The sequence below is a fragment of the Octopus sinensis genome, linkage group LG5 (genome assembly GCF_006345805.1).
Source record: "Octopus sinensis linkage group LG5, ASM634580v1, whole genome shotgun sequence".
In the NCBI taxonomy this organism is placed as follows: domain Eukaryota; kingdom Metazoa; phylum Mollusca; class Cephalopoda; order Octopoda; family Octopodidae; genus Octopus; species Octopus sinensis.
In genome coordinates, this window is record NC_043001.1 from 21,183,737 (window position 1) to 21,208,867 (window position 25,131).

At 37.0% G+C, this 25,131-nt stretch overlaps 2 protein-coding genes and 1 long non-coding RNA gene across 7 annotated transcripts in view; 1 reads left to right on the top strand and 2 right to left on the bottom strand.

Moving 5' to 3' along the window:
• Positions 1 to 3,619, bottom strand: LOC115212294 (CCAAT/enhancer-binding protein epsilon). The gene is made up of 2 exons (XM_029781139.2): positions 3,233 to 3,619; positions 1 to 738 (listed from the first exon to the last, which is right to left on the bottom strand). Exons 1-2 carry the CDS (start codon positions 3,501 to 3,503, stop codon positions 395 to 397), a joined length of 615 nt encoding a protein of 204 aa, XP_029636999.1. The 5' UTR covers positions 3,504 to 3,619; the 3' UTR covers positions 1 to 394.
• Positions 3,556 to 22,097, top strand: LOC118763591. The gene is made up of 3 exons (XR_004999342.1): positions 3,556 to 3,693; positions 15,512 to 15,514; positions 22,087 to 22,097. It is a non-coding gene; the product is annotated as an uncharacterized LOC118763591 (long non-coding RNA).
• The window catches only part of LOC115212349 (DNA-binding protein Ikaros-like), a 13,160-nt gene continuing 4,728 nt past the window's right edge, over positions 16,700 to 25,131 (bottom strand). For 3 of the 5 annotated variants that reach the window (XM_029781216.2, XM_029781218.2, XM_036503204.1), the window contains exons 3-4: positions 20,934 to 21,086; positions 16,700 to 18,182 (exon numbers count right to left, since the gene is read on the bottom strand). In XM_029781216.2, the coding sequence (XP_029637076.1) occupies positions 16,944 to 18,134 (1,191 nt within the window). In that variant the 5' untranslated portion in view covers positions 18,135 to 18,182; positions 20,934 to 21,086 and the 3' untranslated portion in view covers positions 16,700 to 16,943. The remainder of the gene's footprint in view (positions 18,183 to 20,933; positions 21,087 to 25,131) is intronic. The other 2 variants (XM_029781217.2, XM_036503203.1) reach the window with 2 other exon arrangements.

A 25,131-nucleotide genomic window follows, 5' to 3' on the forward strand; every position in this document is an offset into this window, starting at 1 on the left:
AATGAATATTTACAAAAATAATTGCAGTTCCATTAATTTTTGAAAGAACATTCTCTTATAACGTTCTTAACGATACACCAGGTTCTTTGAATGAATGAAAATCACATTTAAAAAAATGTTGCTTTGGCGCTAAGAAAATTTGCCCAATTTGTAGAAAGTATAGGAAAATATTTTTCTGTCATTGCATCCCACTTCATACATTTTTTTCTATAGCTAAATTCTGACAAACATTCAATGCAAATATTGCAAAAAGTGAGACGATATGAAATACAAGTGCGATCCATATTTTTGTAAATTTATAAATCTCCGACTCGTCCTGGATTTCAATAGTCATTAAGGTATAATAACCCAAGGTTAAACATATTTAAAACTCGTATCGTTAATGAATAAAAATTTACAAAATGTTTTCGTCTAACATTGACTGAAGTTGGTCTGGAACAGGAGAACCTTTTTGGACAAATAAACTTCTACATAATTTAAGTTCTTGGACAAGGGTTTTGATTTTTTCTTCTAGCTGTTTGTTTTCTTCTTTGAGTTGAGACACACGATTCTGTGTAACAGCTCTCTTCGATTTAGCTTTGATTCTGCTTTTACGGACAGCAATGTTGTTACGTTCGCGTTTATTTCTGTAGTCTTTGTCACTGACCACTGTATTAGCTACTGTCAAATCGGGCGGTGAAGTTTCCAAACAAAGTTCTGAATTATATAAATCCGATTCTTTTATTGTTGACAAATTTTCTGAAAAGAAAGGAAGAAAAATTTCAGTTTGAAAAATAAAAAAAAAACATTTGTCCACTCTTTATACTTTTTGAATATGTTTCAAATGTCATCTCATTTAGATCTGGCATAAGTTTTCTCAACGAAATAAGAAACTTTCGTTTTTACACCAAATGGTTTCAAAATCATTGCTGATATAAAATGAATTTTAACTAATGAGGAGCAATTATAGGTAAATTTATAATTGTAAGAACCTAGGGATTTTAATAGAATCAAGCTTTTTCGAGTTTTATCAGATCTTCAAACAAAATACATAGTTTGACTGGATTGATTAATTCATTGAAAAAGAAAACTTTAATAATTTACATGTAACAAAGCTCGAAAGATCGCCCAAAAGATTATATTAATTTATATATCTATGTATATAGTCCTATATCGAGCTGTATTTTAAATGAGTATATATTCCAAAAACGATGTTAATTTTTTAAAAAAATAATAGATCGCAATTTAAAAATAATAATCTAAATGAAATTTAATATTTTGTTTCTTCTAGACTTTGGAGAAACATCTTTCCACTTTAAACTGATATCGATTACGGGGGCATGGGGTGCCGCAGAAATAAGTTGTAAAAAATAAGCCGCATGTTGAAAACTTTCAGCGAATTGCATCATTTAAAAATGAAGGGCGGAGGAACAAAGTGTGAAAATGACAACAATTTTCCAGCTTTGTATAATGTTGGAGGGACAGTGTTAACAGCCAGGATATAGTGGAATACCCTTTTTTAAAAAACTTTACACTTGTAAAATAAATAAATGCTTTCTTACGGGTCCTAGACTGAAAAGAGTGAATGCGCGCTCGCACACCGTCACTACCACCTCACATATACAATAAATACACGCGTATTTAATTTGGTGAATTTTCTTATCAAAATCTGAGAATTGTTAAGTATTTATTTAACGGGTGTAGATTGAGATCAACAGAGGTATTTTACGAACTGGTTCTACACATGTTGTCAACGATATTTTTTCTATCAACCACATAAAAAATCGGTCCAGTGACAGTTGTGTTTGTTAAGAAGTAGACCAAATGTCAATAACTCGGATTTGAAAATTAAAATAAAGGGAACAATATATAAATCGAATATATGAATATCAGACCATCTTCAAATTAAATAATAATCTTAATTTAGTAGCTGTTAATTTCATTTATATAATTATTTCCAAGGGTATAACGAAAGATAAATATGTCGATTTGGGGCCTGCGCATCTGCATTGGCCCCGCCAATAAGCAAAACACATTGTACCCTGGGCATGTTGAGACATGAATCGCGACGAAAGGGCGGGGTAGCGCATAGCGCCTTTCATATAGTAGTCGTAAATTTTAAAAGTTTCTGATTCCATATATATATGGTTTGATGTGTGTATGTGCAATGTCCTAATTTATTATTTGTATTTTGTTGTGGGAAAATTGGTGTCCAGGTCAGACTGACGTAATCCCCAATACATGTTGCATTGTGAATAATATATCGGTGTTTGTACGTAATTCCTTGTCTGTTTGTGTTTAGCAAAGTGCTTCATTAGTTTAACAATAATTATAAAACTACTCGAAAACGCAATTTATAAAAGTAAATAAATAACAGTAAAAAATGAGTTAAAAAGAAAAGTGTAAATAAAAAAAAATCTATAGAAAGGTATATATACAGGGTGTCCCCAAAAAATGTATACACACCTTAAATAATTGTAAATTTGTTATTCTTTGTAAGCCTAGTACTTATTCTATCGTTCTCCTTTGCCGAACCACTATGTGTATACATTTTTTTGGGACACCCTGTATATATTCGGGCAACCCATCGTTTTTAGTCCGATTGCCACTGGCAATATCAAACACTCTTAACATTGTAATCGCGAGGCTGGAGCGCTGGAAAAGCCAAGTGCCTTCATCTGATGTTTTAGTGGAGTCAAGTTTAATAAAAACAATCGTTGTATATGAAACATTACTTGCGAGAGTAACTGATCACAACAAATAACAACCTGATATGACAGTCTCTAAGTGGTGGCCAAATCTGTTACAGGGAGTAAACCAAACCTCCTTTATATCACATCCTACGGTCAGAAATAAGGAAAGGACGCATTAGATGATAATAGTCCGGCAATGTTTCGTTTGTCGCCAATAGTCCAATATTCCCCTGAGAAAATAGGATGATCAGGACTGGACTGCCTTAAACCATAGGCGTACTTCAGATCAAGGTTGACCTAGGGTTAAACAGAACTATCAAACGAGTAAACAGTGGAGTATTAAATAGTAATGTATTATAATAATATATTAAATTATCGTCTAAGTTCGTCTTATATCAAAATGATTCAGGTCTAAAAAAAAAAAGTCATATCAATGCAATGTATCAAAGATAAAATACCTGGATCATTCTAGCCAAAATAGAAACAAGGTGAATGATATTGATAAGATCGACGTTCAATTTGGATTAAAGCTGCGTGTAAAAATTTTTTTTAAAACTCACCTTCATAGAAAGTAGCGGTATTCATTGTTGTATCGCCAATGTTTGGGATAGAAACGTAATTCAAATCTAACTTTTGATCCATAGAGGACTGGATATTTCCGCTCTCTTCGCCTGAATTTATGGAATTGAGAAACTCTGATACCTGTGAAAAGCTTCCAGGATTTGAAAGCAAATCAAGATTAAACGATGGTTCTCGGGCACCCAACGAATAAATCAAACCGTCTTGATCGCTGTCAGACAATTCATCAGAGTTCATAGCGAAGTGCGCCATAGTTTGCGTAAACTTGGAGGAAAATACACACAGGTCAATATCAGTAACGCGGGAGCCGTGAATGAACAACCACACTTGACAAATGCCAAGAGGCGAATAACGTTCTCTCTCCTATCAGTAAAATAGAACACCCAGTGCGTATCAGTACGCAGTGCCGCGTCACATTAAAATAGAATAGATATGCTTCACAGTATTTATTTACTCACGTTGAATTTGAAAATATAATATAAGCATTAAAGATTAAACTTTTGTTTACAAATAAATTGTAAATGAAATAAAGATAGTAAAATTTATAACGAACTATTTTTTAATGCGTATGTATTAGAAATCCCAACGTCTAAAAATAGTAATTACGCAATATCCAATTCACTAAGAGGCGACCTAATTTTATTTTTACTTTGCTGGTATTTCCAGTAATTTTTTGAGTATATAAATGGAATGTAAATAAACTCGGTTATTTTATCGAATCCACAAGGACGAACGGTTGAGTTGATCTTCACGGTATTTAAAGGAACTCTGAATAAATACTACAAAATATTTCTTACTGCCCCTATCCAATAAAATCAGAGGCAGTTAGTGGATGAAATCTTGGTTATCTCTTGTAGAGAACACATTTCTGATATTCAGTTCTTTATGCTTTCTGTTGATCAACATCTTTTGAATTTGTAGGCCCCTTCTTTTCCTTCTATGTAATCTCTTACAATAACGTCAAGTCTTATTTGGGGCCAAATCGTTAAAAAAAGTTAAGAATTCTATAATTTTCTGTCACTTTCATTTATTCTAATTTTCACTTTGTTATCCGTTCTTTTATGTACGTGAAACGAAAGATAGCTTCATCGACGTGAAACGAAAGATAGCTTCATCTTTTAAGGAGTATTTTCCCATTTTTAATAGATTGAAATAGAAAAAAAAAAAAGAAGTTATTTTGTATTTCGTTTGACTACTGAAAAGGTTGCAAGACGCAACGAAAATTTTAGGAAAATAAAAATAAGAAATAAGCGGAAATTTTACTGGTGAGTGTGTTATATTATAAGGCACAAAAAGAAAATGACTCTCCCAAGGCACAACAGTTATTTTGTAAATCTCCTCGAAACTATTTCTTAAACTATTGCAGCGTGGAAGAACATATTAACTTGACTTAAACATTCGTTATTTGTTATTGCAACGTAACAAATGATAAATTTTAAAGTAAAGTTAACAATATTTGTGTGTTTGGAATTGTGTCTTCCACCTTGCAATCGTTTTAGTTTCAACACACGGTCTCAGATCAAATCACTTGCCGGGTAAGAACACCTCTAGAATTTCTTAATCATCCTGTTACATACACAGAAAGGTTATCGGTCAAAAAACAGTCGAGATTCAATAAATTTTAGTTCTAGTCCCCCTCTCTCTCTCTCATTCTTTACCACTATTATCAGTGGTGGTTCATCTGGACAGTAATGTCCCCTCAGGAACATTGGAGGCTAGCAAGTGGATGTTGGTGTTTAGAATAGTCGTAAATTTTTTCTTAGAAGGGACATTGTATTTTTTAAGCGCAGAAACATGATTAATGAGGCACCAAAGTGCACTACAATTTCGTTATATACGTACTCGCCTTCTTTATTAATTTTCATAAAAATTTAACACAAGAAGCCCTAGTTCACGCAATCCTTTCCATATACTTAAAAAAGTGAAAGCGCGTGGCTTAGTGGTTGGGTATTCGGCTCAGGATCGTGAGTTCAATTCCCGGCGACGCGTTGTGTCCTTGAGCAAGACACTTTATTTCACGTTGCTCCAGTTCACTTAGCTACATTAAAAGGTATACGTGTCTGCGGAGTGCTCAGCTACATGCACATTAATTTCGCAAGCAGGTTGGTCTTTTGATCGGATCAATTAGAATACTCGTCGTCGTAACCGATGGAATGCCATATTTAAAAAAAAACAGAGGCACATGCTGGATGAGCTAAAAGAGAAAATAAACCACCGCACTACATTAGCTTCTGTTTAAAATATTCAGTTGGGATTTTATGTTTTCGTTTTTGCAAAAATACAAGGAAGGGACGTTTGTAAAACACCATTCTGTGAAAGTGAGCACTGAGATACAAAAAGATTGAGGATTATTAATTAATTTAGATAATGACTTTTCCTCATTAGTAGGGGTATAGGCGCAGGAGTGGCTGTGTGGTAAGTAGCTTGCTAACCAACCACATGGTTCCGGGTTCAGTCCCACCTTGGGCAAGTGTCTTCTGCTATAGCTCCGGGCCGACCAATGCCTTGTGAGTGGATTTGGTAGACGGAAACTGAAAGAAGCCTGTCGTATATATGTATATATATGTGTGTTTGTCCCCCTAGCATTGCTTGACGACCGATGCTGGTGTGTTTACGTCCCCGTCACTTAGCAGTTCGGCAAAAGAGACCGATAGAATAAGTACTGGGCTTACAAAGAATAAGTCCCGGTGCCGATTTGCTCGACTAACGGCGGTGCTCCAGCATGGCCGCAGTCAAATGACTGAAACAAGTAAAAAAAAAAAAAATAGTATAATTGCTTCAAATCTCTGCATTTGCTGCATCAGCTGTGTTGGTGTATACTTTAGTATTGATTTTCATATAGCAGACGTCCCTAGGTATTTTCATACAGGTGTCTCTAGATATTTTCGCCAAGCATTCTGTTGAATTTTCACGTTATTCAACACTCATTCATGAAAAACCTATACACATTCACACACGATGGCTGTCTACTAGCATCTAGGAAGATTATCACTAACCCTACGTGCTGGTCAATAGCATCCAGCCTATCAGATTTACATGCATCACCAACTAACAATCACCATATGGCTTCAAAAAAAAAAAAAATTTAAACAGAAGAAAAGAAAAAAAATAGCTATACTCGTAGAATTTTAGGTTCAACAAGGTTTGCTCAAACCTCTTAGACACTCTCTACTTTGTTGGTGGAGAAAGTCTAAGCTCCAGATACAAGCCAAGGCAAAAGGCTGTAGGCTTAGGATCTTCAACTGGTGTTGAAGATCTCCCAAATGACCGAGACAGTTAGTAATATATCAGGTTCATCTCAGAATTTCTCCAAGAACCATACTAAACAAAAGCGAAAAGGTGCCTCATTTCCAATGGTCCTTACAGTGCGTCTGGTGCCAATTGTCTAAGTGCGAAGTATATTCCATAAAATGGTGCACAAAATCAATATTTGTTTCGTTTTTTCCCTTATCTTTATTTTATTTGTTTTTGTTTTGACTTATCTCAACTTGTATGAGTATCTGTGTATGTATCTGTAGAATACGTGTGTGTTTGTAAACCCTCTCCTAGCACCAAGAGAAACCAAACTTATATCGGTTTCAAATTTTGGTTCAATGGGTTAAGTCGATTAAATCGTTCCGAGTGTTGAACTGGTTCTTATGTTATCGACCTCGAAAAGATGAAAGTTAAAGTTGACTCCGGCAGAATTTGAACCCAGAACGTAAAGACGGATGAAATACCTATTTCTTTACTAGCCACAAGGAGCTAAACACAGAGACGACAAACAAACTGATTAAGTCGATTGCATCGACCCCAGTGCATAACTGGTACTTAATTTATCGACCCCGAAAGGATGAAAGGCAAAGTCGACCTCGGCGGAATTTGAACTCAGAACGTAACGGCAGACGAAATACGGCAACGCATTTCGCCCGGCATGCTAACGTTTCTGCCAGCTCCCCGCTTTAGACAAAACTTATAGTAAAAGAAATCTTAGCGCAGTGTGAAAATTGCTTTTAAAGCAAGAAACTTAGTCCCAAATCAAAGACTTTTTAGGCAAAATCTCTGACCACTGAGAAAACAGTCACGATATATATATATATACTAGCAGTATCGCCCGGCGTTGCTCGGATTTGTAAGGGAAATAACTATATAAGCATTTTTAGAGAGTTATAGCCAAAAGATAGCAAAAAAATGCATTAAAAATGGAAAAAAAAATGATGGTAAATTTTTTTTTAATCGTTGACATTTTTAGAGAGTTACTTCCCTTATATAATAGCGAAAAAATGCATTAAAATGGAAAAAAATGATGGTAAATTTTTTTTTAAATCGTAGACGCGCGCTAATACCCAGAAGGGCTCGATATGAATCAAGACTATAAGATACCCGGTTTTGGTTAAACTGCACCGCAAAATGTGGGAGTAGTTAGGAATCTAATTCGTAGGAGACAGACACACAACTTCACTTTTATATATAAAGATATATAATTTAATAAGGGTAGAAATTGATATTAATCAATTAAAACCAGTGGCCTAGCATATTAAAAAATCCGAAGATTAAAATATTTTTTACATACAAAATTTAAAGGACTGACCACTAGCATGTTGACCGTCCACTTTTGGTGGTCAGTCCTCTAAATTTTGTAAATATATATACTCTTTTCTCTTTTACTTGTTTCAGTCATTTGACTGCGGCCATGCTGGAGCACCACCTTTAGTCGAGCAAATCGGCACCGGGACTTATTCTTTGTAAGCCCAGTACTTATTCTATCGGTCTCTTTTTGCCGAACCGCTAAGTGACGGGGATGTAAACACACCAGCATCGGTTGTCAAGCAATGCTAGGGGGACAAACACACATATACATATACATATACACGACAGGCTTCTTTCAGTTTCCGTCTACCAAATCCACTCACAAGGCATTGGTCGGCCCGGCGCTATAACAGAAGACACTTGCCCAAGATGCCACGCAGTAGGACTGAACCCGGAACCATGTGGTTGGTTAGCAAGCTACTTACCACACAGCCACTATATATAAACATCATTAAAGTAGAAAATAATTATCAGAAAAGCAATTTTTCTTCACTTTTTCACACATGTGGAAAGACAGACATACAAATAGATATATATATAGTTGAGTACATTTAATTGGAAACAGTCAATAAATCCACTTCGTCGTTAATCTTTCACAAATAAGCCAAAGTTCCTAGAAATAATGTGATATTGTGAAAATTTGCATATATTAGAGCCAAACGTGTACTTGCAAGTTGGATTTCATTGGTTGAAGCTCGTCGCATGTTAGGACTTGTCTGAGCTTGCAAAGCCTCTGTCCTTGCGCTAATTGCGTATTGTAAAGGGAGGCAACTGGGGAGTGTCAAAAGCAATTACTTTGTGAGCTGCAGCTGTTTTAGAGACATTTTCCCATGGGTTGTGATAGCTAAACGTCTGGGAATTTTAGTTGCATTTCAAGAGGAACTGCCACTAATAGCAATAATTGACAATTTTTCTTATCTGTAGTTAAAAGATTAGGATAATTTCGGTTTGAACAGCAGTTTTTAAAAATAATTTCCACGTAACTAAACACTTTTAAACTTCGTATACTGGTAGAATGTGTTTATAAAACATCTTTTTCTCTTGGCTTTATTGAGAAAATTCTATAGTTTGTAAGATATTTGTTGTTTTTTTTCTCCAATTTCAACCAATCAATGACGTTTATTGAGGTGAAAACATTCTGTGCCGTATGAATATGTCTCTCATTTAAGAAACAGATTGGGTTTATTTACATTTCTGAAGAAAAAAGATACCCTTCCCCATCTCTAACCCTAAAACAGATTGAAATGCAATAGATCGATACTAGGGTCATAATTATGGGTGATAATTTCATATGACATGGCTAGAAAAAACTGCCGTTCAAACCAAAAAGATCCCAAAATTATTGCAGATTGCTTCAAAATCTGGAGATTTTTGTTCAGGAAAGCCTACAGTTTTGTGCCCCTTCAAACCCTCTTATAAAAAATTTCATTACTCTTAACTACGGAAAGGGGTTTTATATACCAATCAATCTTTTGTTGAGAAATGTCATGATTGAAACTATATTTTGCTGAAATATGTCCAGTTTATTGAGGCAATGTGACTTGCAAAAAATTCTAATTCTACTTTTGATATATATATATATATCATAAAAGACAGTTGTAAAATGATAGATGTATCATGTATCTGACCAGTAGCATGTATCTGACTGATACACTATTCACTTTCCAGGCATTTGTACATTACTGCATATACTTTATATGCACTTTTGACAAGTTGTGATGCACCTGAGCACTGTATACAATAAGTTCATTATTATTATTATTATTTTATTTTTAAAATCATTAATATTTAACCTTGAAATTTAATTTTGCAGTTGAAAGGTAAAAGTGTAGGTTCATCCTATCAATAATATTTCATGGTATTGAAGAACATGTCAAATTCAGTTCGGTTGTCACACAGTGGTTGTGTTGTGACTGATATTATTTTTGTCATCATCATTTGTGTGTTTTCCATGCTGGTAGGGGTTCGGTGGTTTGACAGGATCCAGCAAGCCACAGGGCTGTACCAAACCCCAGTGCCTACTTTGGCATATATTCTACAGTTGGATATCCCTTCATAACACCAACCACCCTTACAGTGTGTACTGCATGCTTTTTTCCGTGTCACCAGCACTAGTGAGGTTGCAAGGCAGAAAAGAATGGAAAAGCAAAAAAACCCTTTATGACTAAGTGTGTGTCGGGGGTGGGGTGAATTAGAAAGAGGAAGGTGGCTTTAAATCAGCTGCCGATAGGCTCTTCCTATAGAAGAAATACCTGGCTACCCTATATTATAAGGGTGTATAGTAGTAATGTGTTCATTAATGGACTTTGTATTGTTTTTTGTTTCAGAAGCTGACATTTCTAGGGTATTGTCATCTATTATTTTACAGCTGTCTTTTATGATATATATATAGCAGAACCAAAATCGAAGTCGATCAACATCAATGGAAATTGCAGCTGTAGTACCAGTGCCGGTGACAAGTAAGCGAACCATCCGATCGTGGCCGTTGCCAGCGCCGCACCGACTGGCCTCCATGCTGGTGGCACGTAAAAGCACCATCCGTTCGTGTCCGTTGCCAGCCTCGCCTGGCCCCTGTGCTGCTGGCATGTAAAAGCACCATCCGTTCGTGGCCGTTGCCAGCCTCGCCTGGCCCCCGTGCCGGTGGCACGTAAAAAGTATCATCCGTCCATGGCCGTTTGCCAGCTCCGTCTGGCACGTAAAAAGCACCCACTACACTCATGGAGTGGTTGGCATTAGGAAGGGCATCCAGCCGTAGAAACACTGCCAGATCAGACTGGGCCTGATGCAGCCTTCTGGCTTCACAGACCCAAGTTGAACCGTCCAACCCATGCTAGCATGGAAAGCGGACACTAAATGATGATGATGATGATAAAAAGCACCAAATGATCGTGGACGTTGCCAGCCCACTCTGGCCCCTGTGCCAGTGGCACGTAAAAAGCACCCACTACACTCACAGAGTGGTTGGCGTTAGGAAGGACATCTAGCTGTAGAAACACTGCCAGATCAGACTGGAGCCTGGTGCAGCCTCCTGGCTTTCCAGACCCCGGTCGAACCGTCCGACCCATGCTAGCATGGAAAACAGACGTTAAATGATGATGATGATGATGAATATATATACGAGGAAGTACCCAAAAGTAGCCGGAAATGTTCTCTGTGAGACAAGCCTGTTGTGGTTCAGTCTTCCGCTACTAAAAGCCACCTGATGCAACCCTCGGGCACCAGTCTGCTGACCATCATCGTCGTGTGAAGTTGTACTGTCACATGGTGTGTCTTTGTTTTTCAGTGCTTCTCCCCCGTTTGTCAATTTTTGCAATGGCTGAAATGAAAGAACAGCGTGCCTCTGTGAAATTCTGTTTTCTGCTGGGAAAAATGACTGCCAAAACAGTTGTCATACCTCATATAGCTTACAAGGACACTGCTATGAGCAAAACACAAGTTTACAAGTGATTTTCATGCTTTAGGAATGATCACTTGTTGCTTGAAGACCAACCTCGTTCAGAGTGACTGTCGACCTCCCAAGTGAATGAAGACATCAGGAAAATTCATAAACTGATCTTAGAGGACCGTTGCCAAACAATTGATGGATTTGTTGATATGACTGGTGTGTCCTGGAACTCCTGCCAATGAATTTTGAGTGAAGAATTCCAAGTGAAAAGACTTGCAACAAAATTAGTAGCTTGCCTTCATCATGGAAGGTCAAAAGCAGTCACAACAATGGAAGTATTGAACTGAAAAAACAGCTGGAAGTTGATCCAGACCTTTTACAAAGGTTATCACTGGTGACAAAAGCTGGAGCTACAGCTACAACCCAGAAATGAAGCAGCAATCAAGTCAATGGAAGCATTCGATGTCACCAGGCCCCGCAAAAGCACATCAAGTGAAGTCCAATGTCAAGATGCTGCTGATTAGTTTCATCAATGCAAAAAGGATTGTCCACAAAGAATTTGCTCCTCCCGGTCAAACTGTTCCAAAGAACTTAAGGAATCAGGAAACTAGATTTGTGATGGGAAAATGTCATTAACCCTTTAGTTACCAACCCGGCTGAAACTGGCTCTGGCTCTGTAGTACAAATATTTTGTTTTCAAAAGTTTTGAATTAAAATCTCCCACAAAACCTTAGTCATAATTTATGTTCTTAACACTAGCTTAATGATAACTAAGTTATTTTACTAAATTCTTTGTTATATTTAAAGTAATTGAAAGAAACATAGAGCATCTCAAAATAAATATGGTAACGAAAGGGTTAAAGATGAAGATTATATTTTGAATGAATAGATATATTAACGATATGTTTTATGTTGATGTGAACTCACTACATAAAATGTAACATTATTTTTTGGTACCCCTAATATTTCATACAGTATTTTGGAAAACAGCTTTATAGGTGTTTTTAGATTTGTTTTGAACCAAGATTTAGTCACTCTCTAGTAGTATTTATAAGTGTTGGGAACAAAATAATTTTGCATGATGAACCTAGTTTTACTGGCATTCAAGCTTTGACTATGTTCTTTCCTGGCATATAATACCCCAAATTACTTTATCCATTTTAAGTTGGCAGTTTATTATTTAAAGAAGAGTTAGCTACTGGCTGTAGCAAACAAAGAAGCCATGTGGAGGATTCTTTATTGGTCCAATGAATTTTATGTTACACTCTTAACTATGACACTAATCTTCTCCCAAATATCCTTAATGGGAATCTTGTATGCACTTAACATGTCCTGGTTTTCAAGTAACATAGATAATACAAGATAGCATCAGAACTTAACTCCTTTTACGGCGCCACTGCATAGTGCTAAGGACTCCAAATTTGCCATCAAGATGTAGGACAAGATACTGTGATAGCCTGGGCTTCAGAGGTCCACAGCTCTTCAATATCCTCCCGAAGGACCTGAGAGACCTGCATGGGGTGGATGCAGATGTCTTTAAAATAAAACTGGATCTCTTCCTGTCAGGTGTCCCAGATGAACCAACTTCACGGCAGGAGGTGCAGATGAGGGCAGCTGCATCGAACTCTCTCATGCACCAAATGGCAATTATTAAAAAGCATTTGTGAAGTAAAATCATGTAGCAACACTGAATGGCGGTGCCCCAGCATGGCCACAGCCCGTGAGCTGAAACTAGATAAAATAAAAATAAATAAAATAAATATACCTCACCAGGCCAACAAAAGAGATTGATAGAATAAGTGCTAGGCTTACAAAGAATAAGTCCTGGGGTTGATTTGCTCAACTAAAGGCGGTGCTCCAGCATGGTCACAGTCAAATGAGTGAAACAAGTAAAAGAGTAAAGAGCAGGTTGAACCAAATAATGTCTCACTTCTAAGATCTACTGTTTTGTGTGGTGTGTGGCCTACATACTAATTTTTCTATGAAACCACTTTGTGATATCATTATAGAGTATGGCTCAAATATATCTATTTAATTCTTTTGTTAATCTGTCAATGCTGTGGCCATACATGTTATAGGAGACATCTATACTATTGTCCCAGTATAATTCTATACTGTGAAAGCTTGCTTGGTTTTACATGTAAAGCTTTTTCAAACATGGCATTGCTATGTATTTGGAAGCTAAAGGACAACAGAATCCATATCCTTATAAGTTGGAGTATTGTTCAAATGGCACCTCCCTATTCTAACACTAGTCCATCATACCATCATAGACCATTGGTCATAAAAATAACTTCTACACAGATACTTGACTGACTGTCAGCACCCTCACATGGCATGTGTGGCAAGTATATGGACTATTTTAAAAGAATTCTCTCCTAACACCAACTCCTCCCACTAAGTCAAGCTGCGGACTACCTAACCATCATCATTTCGTTTAACGTCTACTTTCCATGCTAGCATGGGTTGGACGATTTGACTGAGGACCGGCGAACCAGATGGCTGCACCAGGCTCCAATCTTGATCTGGCAGGGTTTCTACAGCTGGATGCCCTTCCTAACGCCAACCACTCAGATAGTGTAGTAGGTGCTTTTACGTGCCACTGGCACAAGGGGAAGTAAGGCAGTATTGACACTAACTAGTATATATGATAAGAAGTCGCCATGATAGATCGTTAGCCACTACACACATTTTTTCTCTCCTTGTTTTTTTCTGTGTCCCTTTCTGTAGAAGAGCATAGGCTCGAAATGTAAAAGACTTTTTCTATTCCTGAGCCTTATACTAATACATCTGTTTGTTTTGTACACCACCTGTCTTCATCATTTGTTTTTTTCCTAAACTCTCCCTATATGATAAGAACCTAAAAGACACCAACCAAGTCTTTTCATTCATCTGCTTGTTGACTAAAGAATTATACACAGTGTAAGTAATGACGGAGTGAATAATCAGTTTTGAATGAATATATATACATTCATTCACACACACATATTTGGTAATCTAAGCCTGAAAGAGATAGGTTTCTATAAGGGGCCTGCAAAACTTGAAGTCACATGGAGCCGAATCAAACTATTTTAAATAATACATTTAACTCTGGTGCTGAGTGCATTTTTTTCATTTGTACACTCACTTGTATATGTATTTATGCACATACATATATTCAATAAATATGGTTGCATTTAATTATAAATTCGAGGCTGAATCTTCAGTCTTCACTCCATTGTTTTAATGTATAGGGTATTCAGAAAGTAATTGCATTTTTTCACTACTATGAAATATGAATCAACCAATCATGTCAGAGCCATGATCAAATGGGTGGAACTGTCTAAAAATAGTATTTCATCCTTTCTATCTGGTAGTGTGTCTTTCATAGTTATTTCAGTAATAAACTCCATGGAGGACAAGAACCTTATGAAACAACATATTCGCCATTGCTTACTGTATGAGTTTCGAAAGAAAAGTACTGTTACGGAAGCAATGAAAAACATTTGTGAAGTGTATCCAGAGGCAGTGAAAACTCATACATGTCAGCTGTGGTTTGAAAAGTTTAAAGATGTGATTGTGACACATCCAACAAGCCTTGCTCTGGAAGACAACCCACTCTAATTGACGTTTTGAATGAGACCATTGTATCAGATCCACATCGAAGCACCAAGATTTAATGTGTCATGTTCAACTATCCACAGACATCTCGAGCAAATTTGGGAAATCATGCAAAGAGGGAATTTGGGTTCCACAAGAGTTTACGCTTGAGAACTGTTATATCGCAATACTACACAGTGGCTGTATGAGCTACGAAATCCTCGTCATCACTGTTATATCGCACGTCCCGATGACCTCTATTCAACTCCCGATGTCTAGACTTCTCCCTCTATATCTACGTATTGGGCTAGTCTACTTCATCATCTGGGGGCGTCCACACAAGAACTGAACACAATCTGCAGCAGCCTTCTAACCAGGAATAACGACCTGTCATTTTTGCAGCACACTGTTACAGGTGAAGAAAAATGGGTTTTGCATCATAACAGAAACCGAAAACAACAATGGTTATCATGAATTGAGAGGCCAGTGCCAACACCAAAACTAGAACTCCATCCATAAAAATCCTTGCTCTGTGTTTGGTGGGACATGAATAGTATCATCCATTATGAGCTTTTGGAATATGGAAGGACCATCAAAGCATATGCCTATTGCCAACAACTTGCTCTTGTAAATAAAGAATTATGTCGAAAGTGGCCATCTTTTGTAAACAGAAAAGGTGTTATTCTTCACAGCCACACTTTTCAAAACAAACCCAAGAAAAAATAAGATTGTCAGGATGGAAAGTTCTTCCACATCATCCATACTCACCTGACTTAGCACCTATGGATTTCCATCTGTTCTGATCACTAGAAGATTTTATAAGAAGCAACATATTCAGAAACAGAGAGGAAGTTGAAATCAGTCTTTCAGACTTTTTTTTCAGGAAAAAAAAAAGGTTTCTTTGAACATAGCATAAAAAAGTTACTTTCCTGTTGGGCTGCAGTTCTTGAAAACAATGGTGATTACGTTCTTGATTAACCTATTCAGATAAACATAGTTCATGTTCGTTTTTATATCCTTTCTGGTAAAACACAATTACTTACCACACACCCTAATATTTCCCTGTGCAATTACATTTGTCGAAAACATTTGCAATGAAATGTGTTAGCAACTAAAACTTAAGATTATCAACAGTGAAGTTTCTAGTTTCAGCTTCCAATACAAATATATATAGTATACATGTGTTAATGTGTGTGTGTGTGTGAGAGAGAGAGAGAGAGAATAGAAATGAGCAGAGAAGATAGACAGAAAATGTGTGAATATTTACAGTTTAATGTGTTAAAATAGTGTGTAATCTCTTATTTATCTCTATGTATATAAACGGCAAAATGTTTGCGTGTGTGTCCTTTATACAAATCCACAATTTTTCAGTTAGAGGGCTCATGCTTTCTATGGTCATTCAAAACCATCCAAGGGTGGTTGTGCACATCTTTACATTTCCCCAGTCACCCCGCAAAGCCATTAAAAAAATTAATAGAAGTGACATTTTTGCGAATTTTCTATCCAAAACTCAATCAAAATGCCCGAAACTTGATACGCCAATTGAATGCAAGCTAGCTGTATGTGATTGGTCAGAGATTTGGAGAGTACTTGCATGTATGTGCACACGCACGCAGCTGTATATGCATGCACTAGCACTATGACCTGGTGTTGCCGGGTCATAGTGCTAGTATATATTAAATTCATACCATGTATTCATGTAAACATCCAGTGGACATGAAGTGCAGAAGGAAATGAAATGCTAAAAGCTTAGACCATCCTATTTATCTCCACTTCAAGCTCACAAAGAATTGTTATATGAGAGAAGAAGAAGAAGATGAGAGAGACAGAGAAACAGAGAGAGAGAGAGAGAAAGAAAGTGGAATGGATAGAATTAATTGTAAATCCCAAAATGAATGAAAAGACAACAAAAAAATCTGATTAAAAATTACAATAAAATTATACTTAACAAAAAATGTATAAAATTGTAGTGTATCAACATGTGTGTATGTTTGTGAGAGAGCATACATATGATGGTAGTTTATTAGTAGGTAGTGAAGTACAGAGTGACTTTATTATTTTAGTGGTAGTAGTCATACATTATATAAAATATGACACATCTTAAGTTCAGCAGAAACTTCATTTTCGCTACCTGTCATATAATGTGATTCATTGATAAATTACTGTCTGTGTTCATTGATAAAATGTGAAGTGAAACTATAAACATCATGATAAATGTCACCACATAAATTGCACTGCCAAGGGTTTTCAGGGTCGTGAAGGCCCATATGCATCACATAAAGTGCATTGTCAAAATAAAGGATATTACAATGTGGGCATGTAAAACTTCGACTGTTGCCAATACATTTGTCTGAGACATTTGAACTAGAAACTGTCGCTGTAGAAGAATGAGAGCTCGTTTCAGCAATGGTACTTGTTACACCAATGTCTTTGATAAAGGGTGAAGTTCTTGAAGCAGGTGATTGGCCACTTTCAAGGGATTGTGGAGGTGTTTGACGAATAGGGAGATGATCTTTTGAAAACAAACCAGATGGTTGCAGGGGGAAATATGTAGAAGAAGATTTGGTCAGTCCTGGAACCGATATGTGATCGGAAGCTGTACTACTCTGAGGAGCAGCAGATACAAGGGATCTATTTGCATGCTCCTGAAAATCAGAAACAGATTGTTTGTTCAATGATGTGACATTGGAAAGATTCAACATGCTTGCATTGGGAAAGGAATCTTGAACTGATAAACTTTCATCAATAATATAACAGTCATCTTCACTAGTCTCAGATTCCATTTTCACAGAAGAAATGTTTTTAGAATATTGGACAGATTCATTAGGATAATTTGTATTTGTGGCAGTCAATCGAGATTCGTGTTCATTAACTCCATACTGATTAGTTACAAATCGTAAAGAAGAATTATCAATTGATGGTTGGTTGGGGAGTGGTATGAATCCAGATTGGAAAACTTTATGTTTGAAATGCATATGTTTCTTTAGATCATATTTTCTTTTTGCAGCATAATCACAAAGATCACAGATGAAAGGACGGGCATCGGAATGGACAACACAATGACTTACAATTTTACTACGGAATGGAGAAGAAAAAGAACAACTCTCACAGTGAAATAACCTACGTTTCTCATCATCCAGTCCACCGACCGGGGTACTGTTATTTCCTTTGTCAATAGCTGCATCCTCACTTATATCGGACACATTTCCAAGAAATGTCTGTTGTTCGTTATGGACTTGACTGAGATGATGTACCAAATCTGAATGAAACTCTGTAGTGAATGAACACTGATCACACTGGAAATGCTTCTCAACATTTGAGTTTTCCATAGAATTAGCAGAATCGTTCATGATGATAGAATCAACATAAGAAATGGATATCAAACCTGCTCCAAAGACCTGTGAAAATAAAATAACATAAAGATAAATAAATAAAACAACAAAAAAATCAGGTGAAAATATTTGAAAATGGTTTTAAAGATTTTGTTAATTTGGTAAATATTTCTTTAACCCTTTCGTTACCAACCCGGCTGAAACCGCCTCTGGCTCTGTTGTACAAATGTCTTGTTTTCTTAAGTTTTGAATTAAAATCTTCCACCAAACCTTAGTCACAATTTATGTTCCTAACACTAGCTGAATGATAACTAAGTTATTTTACTAAATTCTTTGTTATATTTAAAATTAATTGAAAGAAACACAGAGCATCTCAAAATAAATATAGTAACGAAAGGGTTAAATGAAACTACTTATGATGGTGAGATACTGCACTAACGATCAGAAAATCACAAGTTTTCAGATTATGAAATTATAATTAATGGAGGTATTGGAGAGATAACTGGATGTACTTGATGGATAGAATCCACAGTTGACTTTCGGTACTTGATTGGAAAAGTTTCAAATATCATCTTGGTGCTTTCAGGAAAGATATGAAAATCACAGAGAACACCTCACACCACTGCTTCACTAAAAGAACTTTTGTGAATTTCTAAATCACTAGATGCAATTCCTCAGGAATAATTTTGCACAGTGTTGGAGAAGATTGTTTTAAGACAAATTAACATTACCCCTTTCGTTACCAACCCGCTGAAACCGCCTCTGGCTCTGTTGTACAAATGTCTTGTTTTCTTAAGTTTTGAATTAAAATCTTCCACCAAACCTTAGTCACAATTTATGTTCCTAACACTAGCTGAATGATAACTAAGTTATTTTACTAAATTCTTTGTTATATTTAAAATTAATTGAAAGAAACACAGAGCATCTCAAAATAAATATAGTAACGAAAGGGTTAAATGAAACTACTTATGATGGTGAGATACTGCACTAACGATCAGAAAATCACAAGTTTTCAGATTATGAAATTATAATTAATGGAGGTATTGGAGAGATAACTGGATGTACTTGATGGATAGAATCCACAGTTGACTTTCGGTACTTGATTGGAAAAGTTTCAAATATCATCTTGGTGCTTTCAGGAAAGATATGAAAATCACAGAGAACACCTCACACCACTGCTTCACTAAAAGAACTTTTGTGAATTTCTAAATCACTAGATGCAATTCCTCAGGAATAATTTTGCACAGTGTTGGAGAAGATTGTTTTAAGACAAATTAACATTACCCCTTTCGTTACCAACCCGGCTGAAACCGGCTCTGGCTCTGTAGTGCAAATGTCTTGTTTTCAAAAATTCTAAATTAAAATCTTCCACCAAACTTTAGTCACAATTAATGTTCCTAACACTAGCTTAATAATAACTAAATTATTTTACTAAATTCTTCGTTATATTTAAAATTAATTGAAAGAAACACAGAGCATCTCAAAATAAATATAGTAACGAAAGGGTTAAATGAAACTACTTATGATGGTGAGATACTGCACTAACGATCAGAAAATCACAAGTTTTCAGATTATGAAATTATAATTAATGGAGGTATTGGAGAGATAACTGGATGTACTTGATGGATAGAATCCACAGTTGACTTTCGGTACTTGATTGGAAAAGTTTCAAATATCATCTTGGTGCTTTCAGGAAAGATATGAAAATCACAGAGAACACCTCACACCACTGCTTCACTAAAAGAACTTTTGTGAATTTCTAAATCACTAGATGCAATTCCTCAGGAATAATTTTGCACAGTGTTGGAGAAGATTGTTTTAAGACAAATTAACATTACCCCTTTCGTTACCAACCCGGCTGAAACCGGCTCTGGCTCTGTAGTGCAAATGTCTTGTTTTCAAAAATTCTAAATTAAAATCTTCCACCAAACTTTAGTCACAATTAATGTTCCTAACACTAGCTTAATAATAACTAAATTATTTTACTAAATTCTTCGTTATATTTGAAGTAATTGAAAGAAACACAGAGCATCTCAAAATAAGTATGGTAACGAAAGGGTTAAAAACTAATGAATTATTACATTGCATTTTGTCAATATAGATTTCTCTGTAGACAGTTTTTGAAGAAAATCACATTTAAAAGATACATTTTTTAAAATGCCTTACACTGTTTTTTTTTTGTTGTATTTTTACAGTTTGTGGAGGCATGTGGATTAGTGGTTAGGGTTAGAAATGCAGGCATCTACTTTGAAAAATGGAATAATGAAGTAATAGTAATATTTTATAGAATATTAAAAGGCGCAGGAGTGGCTGTGTGGTAAGTAGCTTGCTAACCAACCACATGGTTCTGGGTTCAGTCCCACTGCATGGCATCTTGGGCAAGTGTCTTCTGTTATAGCCCTGGGCCGACCAATGCCTTGTGAGTGGATTTGGTAGACGGAAACTGAAAGAAGCCTGTCGTATATATGTGTATATATATATATATATATATATGTATTTGTGTGTGTTTGTCCCCCTAGCATTACTTGACAACCGATGCTGGTGTGTTTACGTCCCCGTCACTTAGCGGTTCGGCAAAAGAGACCGATAGAATAAGTACTGGGCTTACAAAGAATAAGTCCCGGGGTCGATTTGCTCGACTAAAGGCGGTGCTCCAGCATGGCCGCAGTCAAATGACTGAAACAAGTAAAAGAGAGTAAATACACACATACACAAAGATTTGAGCATAGTGAAAATGCAATTAACACTGGAACAGTTTTGCATAATGATTAGAAATGAACAAAAAAGAAAAAAAAAAACTAGAACATTGTCACTTACATTTGCTGTAAGCACTTATATACATTTGGTAGTATGTTACATCACAAAAAGTTTTTGTTACAACAGACTGACTTGTTGAGTCCTTTTTTCTGACATATCTCCTCCATTCATCAAAGCAAGTCATCTGAATAGACAGCAGTATAAAAGACTAATCTAGAAAAAGACACCAGGTAAATAGTGACAACACCTAATAAGAAAAAGTTGAGAGCAGTAATTAAAAACAACAATAATTTTTCCTATTTGCAAAAGTTAACATTTGTGTATAACAAAAGCATTTATAATCAATGAAAAAGCGATAAACGTCGCCCTTTTCAAGCCTAGCCAGGCTCAAGGGCCCGGTTTCCTGGTTTCTGTGGCGTATGTGTTACTCCCAGCTGGACGGGACGCCAGTCCATTGCAGCGTTACTCAAGAAACAGGAAGAGAGAGTGAGAGAAAATTGTAGTGAAAGAGTACAACAGGGGTCTCCACCACCTCCTGCCAGAGCCTCGTGGAGCTTTAGGTGTTTGCGCTCAATAAACACACACAACTCCCGGTCTGGAAATCAAAACCGCAATCCTCCGACCGCAAGTCCGCTGCCCTAACCACTGGGCCAATGCATTCAAAGGGGCCTTTCAAAAGAATTTTAGCATATATTTATAGCTCATGTTTGATAAAAAGGCATGAGATAGTTGAAAACAGACTGGGTGGTTTTTGCTCTGGGGATGTTGGTATATATGGTGACAATATTCAGATGAGAAGCATGATTTTCAGTCAGCTCAAAGGTAATAGCTGTATTGCTAATTAAAATCTCTCTGATCTGTGCAGCTCAAAGGTGTGCTGACTGACCTAGAGGTTTAGAATGCACGACTAAACAAAAATACACCAGTTCCTTGTTTGTTGAATGAAGAAAATGGTCACCATATCACCAAATAAAAATTGTGGCAACAAATTTTGATGCAGAAGCAAATGTTAGATGCCTTAAAATAACATGTAACTGCCCGAGTTAACTGAATTCATAGTAATAGTGATATAGTGTGTGTGTGCCTGCATGTATCATCATCATCGTTTAGCGTCCGTTTTCCATGCTATATATATATACTCTTTTACTTGTTTCAGTCATTTGACTGCGGCCATGCTGGAGCACCGCCTTTTAGTCGAGCACATCGACCCCAGGACTTATTCTTTGTAAGCCCAGTACTTATTCTATCAGACTCTTTTGCCGAACCGCTAAGTGACGGGGACATAAACACACCAGCATCGGTTGTCAAGCAATGCTAGGGGGATAAACACAGACACACAAACACACACATATATATATATTTAAGGCGGCGAGCTGGCAGAAACGTTAGCACGCCGGGCGAAATGCGTAGCCGTATTTCGTCTGCCGTTACGTTCTGTGTTCAAATGCCGCCAAGGTCGACTTTGCTTTTCATCCTTTCAGGGTCGATTAAATAAGTACCAGTTACGCACTGGGGTCGATGTAATCGACTTCATCTCTTTGTCTGTCCTTGTTTGTCCCCTCTATGTTTAGCCTCTTGCGGGTAGTAAAGAAATATATATATACATATATACGACAGGCTTCTTTCAGTTTCCGTCTACCAAATCCACTCACAAGGCATTGGTTGGCCCGGGGCTATAGCAGAATTTACTTGCCCAAGATGCCACGCAGTGGGACTGAACCCAGAACCATGTGGTTGGTTAGCAAGCTACTTACCACACAGCCACTCCTGTGCCTATATATATATATATATATATATATATATATATATATATATATATATATATATATATATATATATATTCTTTTCTTTGTTTCAGTCATTTGACTGTGGTCACCTTGGAGTACCACATACATATCCATGTATGTGAGGACTACTCTTTTGAAGCTCACTATGTGTGAAAATTTTGTATAAAAAATGACACCTCCACTTCCTTCCCCAAGCAGAAAACCTTAGATCTTGTTTGGCTGGTATTGTTTACAATGGCACTGCATTGTCTACCTACCTGTAAACCACACAGTTCAAGGTAACCTGATCAGTTTAGTGCCCTAGTTCTTGTTTTGGCCTGCATGGGTTTAGACATTCAGCTGACCTCCTTCCCCATATCCTGTGTGCTGAGTCCTACCCTATGCTGTTATAGTTGACTACCCACTCTATCTCATCTCCACCACACCCTTAGGTCATCAACCATTTCTTAAGGTGTGTCTCATTATATTTTGGCTCAGCCTGATGATACAATCAGTATGATCAAATGTGCTTTGTAAATTGTATTTGCCATTTATCAATCATAAGAACGTGCTACAAAAGAAATATAATTTTCATATTTTTCTTCTTTTTCTCTCATACAGATGTACTCTTCACTACACAATGTATTGGCTTTGTAATAGTTGCTTGAACTCTACCAGGTCATGTAATAAAAGGAGTCTAATGTAGATTCTATCAAGAGCGACAACAACCTATACAATAATTTTTGTTGTGCAGCTAGCACATACATTTCTACTATATATATATAAATATATATACTGTTGTGTCTGGGGAGAGTCATTTTCTTTTTGTGCCTTATAATTTAACACACTCACTGATAAAATTTCCACTTGTTTTTGTATTTTTATTTTCCTAAAATTTTCGTTGCGTCTTGCAACCTTTTCAACTATTGAGAAGGTTGCAAGATGCAATGAAAATTTTAGGAAAATAAAAATACAAAACAAGTGGAAATTTTACCAGTGAGTGTGTTAAATTATAAGGCACAAAAAGAAAATGACTCTCCCCAGACACAACAGTATATGTATGCTTCAACACACGAACTCATATAAAGAATCTTGCAAACTAAATCCCAAAACGAAATCATCATCATCATCGTTTAACGTCTGTTTTCCGTGCTAGCATGAGTTGGACGGTTCAACCGGGGTCTGGGAAGCCAGGAGGTTGCCAAATATATATTATATATATATATACACACACGTGTGTGTGTGTGTGTGGTGTGGCAAGTAGTAGAATAAACAAAGTACTCAGTATGATGTAATAATTTTCCACTGTTCAATGTTGGACTTGTTTTTTTCCATTTATGTAGGGTTTTATATGTTCAATGATTAACAAGTTGACATCAGAATGACGACAAAACTGCCAGCCTCAGTTGTTAGTTGTCGGAGAACTGCATCCCTCAAATTGTTTTTCAATTTCTATACACATTTGGAGAAAGCTGTGGTGTTTCTCTTTTCAGTTCTCTTGCATGGGACCACCTTTGAAGAGCCAATAGCATGATAAAATGCACCCAATCCACACTGAGAAGTGATATGTGTTAAGAGGCATCAAACTGTACAGACCCCGTAGTAAAGGAAGAAACAAACATAGAGTCAGAGGCTCTCTGAATTCTTTCTTGCTGGGGTCAGCATCTCTAGTGTCAATGGCACAATAAAATGCACCCATTCATCATCATTTAGCGTCTGCTTTCCATGCTAGCATGGGTTGGACGGTTCAACTGGGATCTGGGAAGCCAGAAGGCTGCACCAGGCCCAGTCTGATCTGGCAAGGTTTCTACGGCTGGATGCCCTTCCTAACGCCAACCACTCCGTGAGTGTAGTGGGTGCTTTTTACGTGCCACCGGCACGGAGGCCAGGCGAGGCTGGCAACGGCCAAGATCGGATGGTGCTTTTTACGTGCCACCAGCATGGAGGTCAGTAGGGGTGGTGCTGGCAACAGTCACGTTTGGATGGTCCTCTTACGTGCCACCGGCACTGGTCTGATGTAAAGTGGTTTGTATCAGGAAGAGAAAAATGGTCAGACTGCATGGTTGTAACAGAGCAAAAAGAACTGAGTCTGCATTTGCTAAAGCATCCATTGTATTTCTCCTAGTATACTAGGGTCGATTTAACATAGACCAAATTAACAAAGGTGGAGGCACATGGCTTAGTGGTTAGGGTGTCAGCACCATGATTGTAAGATTGTGATTTCGATTCCTGGACCGGGCGATGCGTTGTGTTCTTGAGCAAAACACTTCATTTCATATTGCTCCAGTCCACTCAGCTGGCAAAAATGAGTAACGCTGCAATGGACAGGCGTCCCGTACAGCTGGGGAACACATGCACCATAGAAACTGGGGTACTGGGCCCATGAGCCTGGCTAGCCTTTAAAAGGGCACATTTATTTTTAAATTAACAAAGAGCACAATGTTGCAATGCTTTCTGGGAAGTAATTTTATTCAATATGTATGAAGAGAATA

Excerpts from the sequence above, each read along its gene's own strand:
- LOC115212294 (XM_029781139.2), bottom strand. The coding sequence starts at position 3,503 with ATGGCGCACTTCGCTATGAACTCTGATGAATTGTCTGACAGCGATCAA. Across the intron at positions 739-3,232 it reads TACCGCTACTTTCTATGAAG|AAAATTTGTCAACAATAAAA; the intron begins GTGAGTTTTAAA and ends CTTTCTTTTCAG.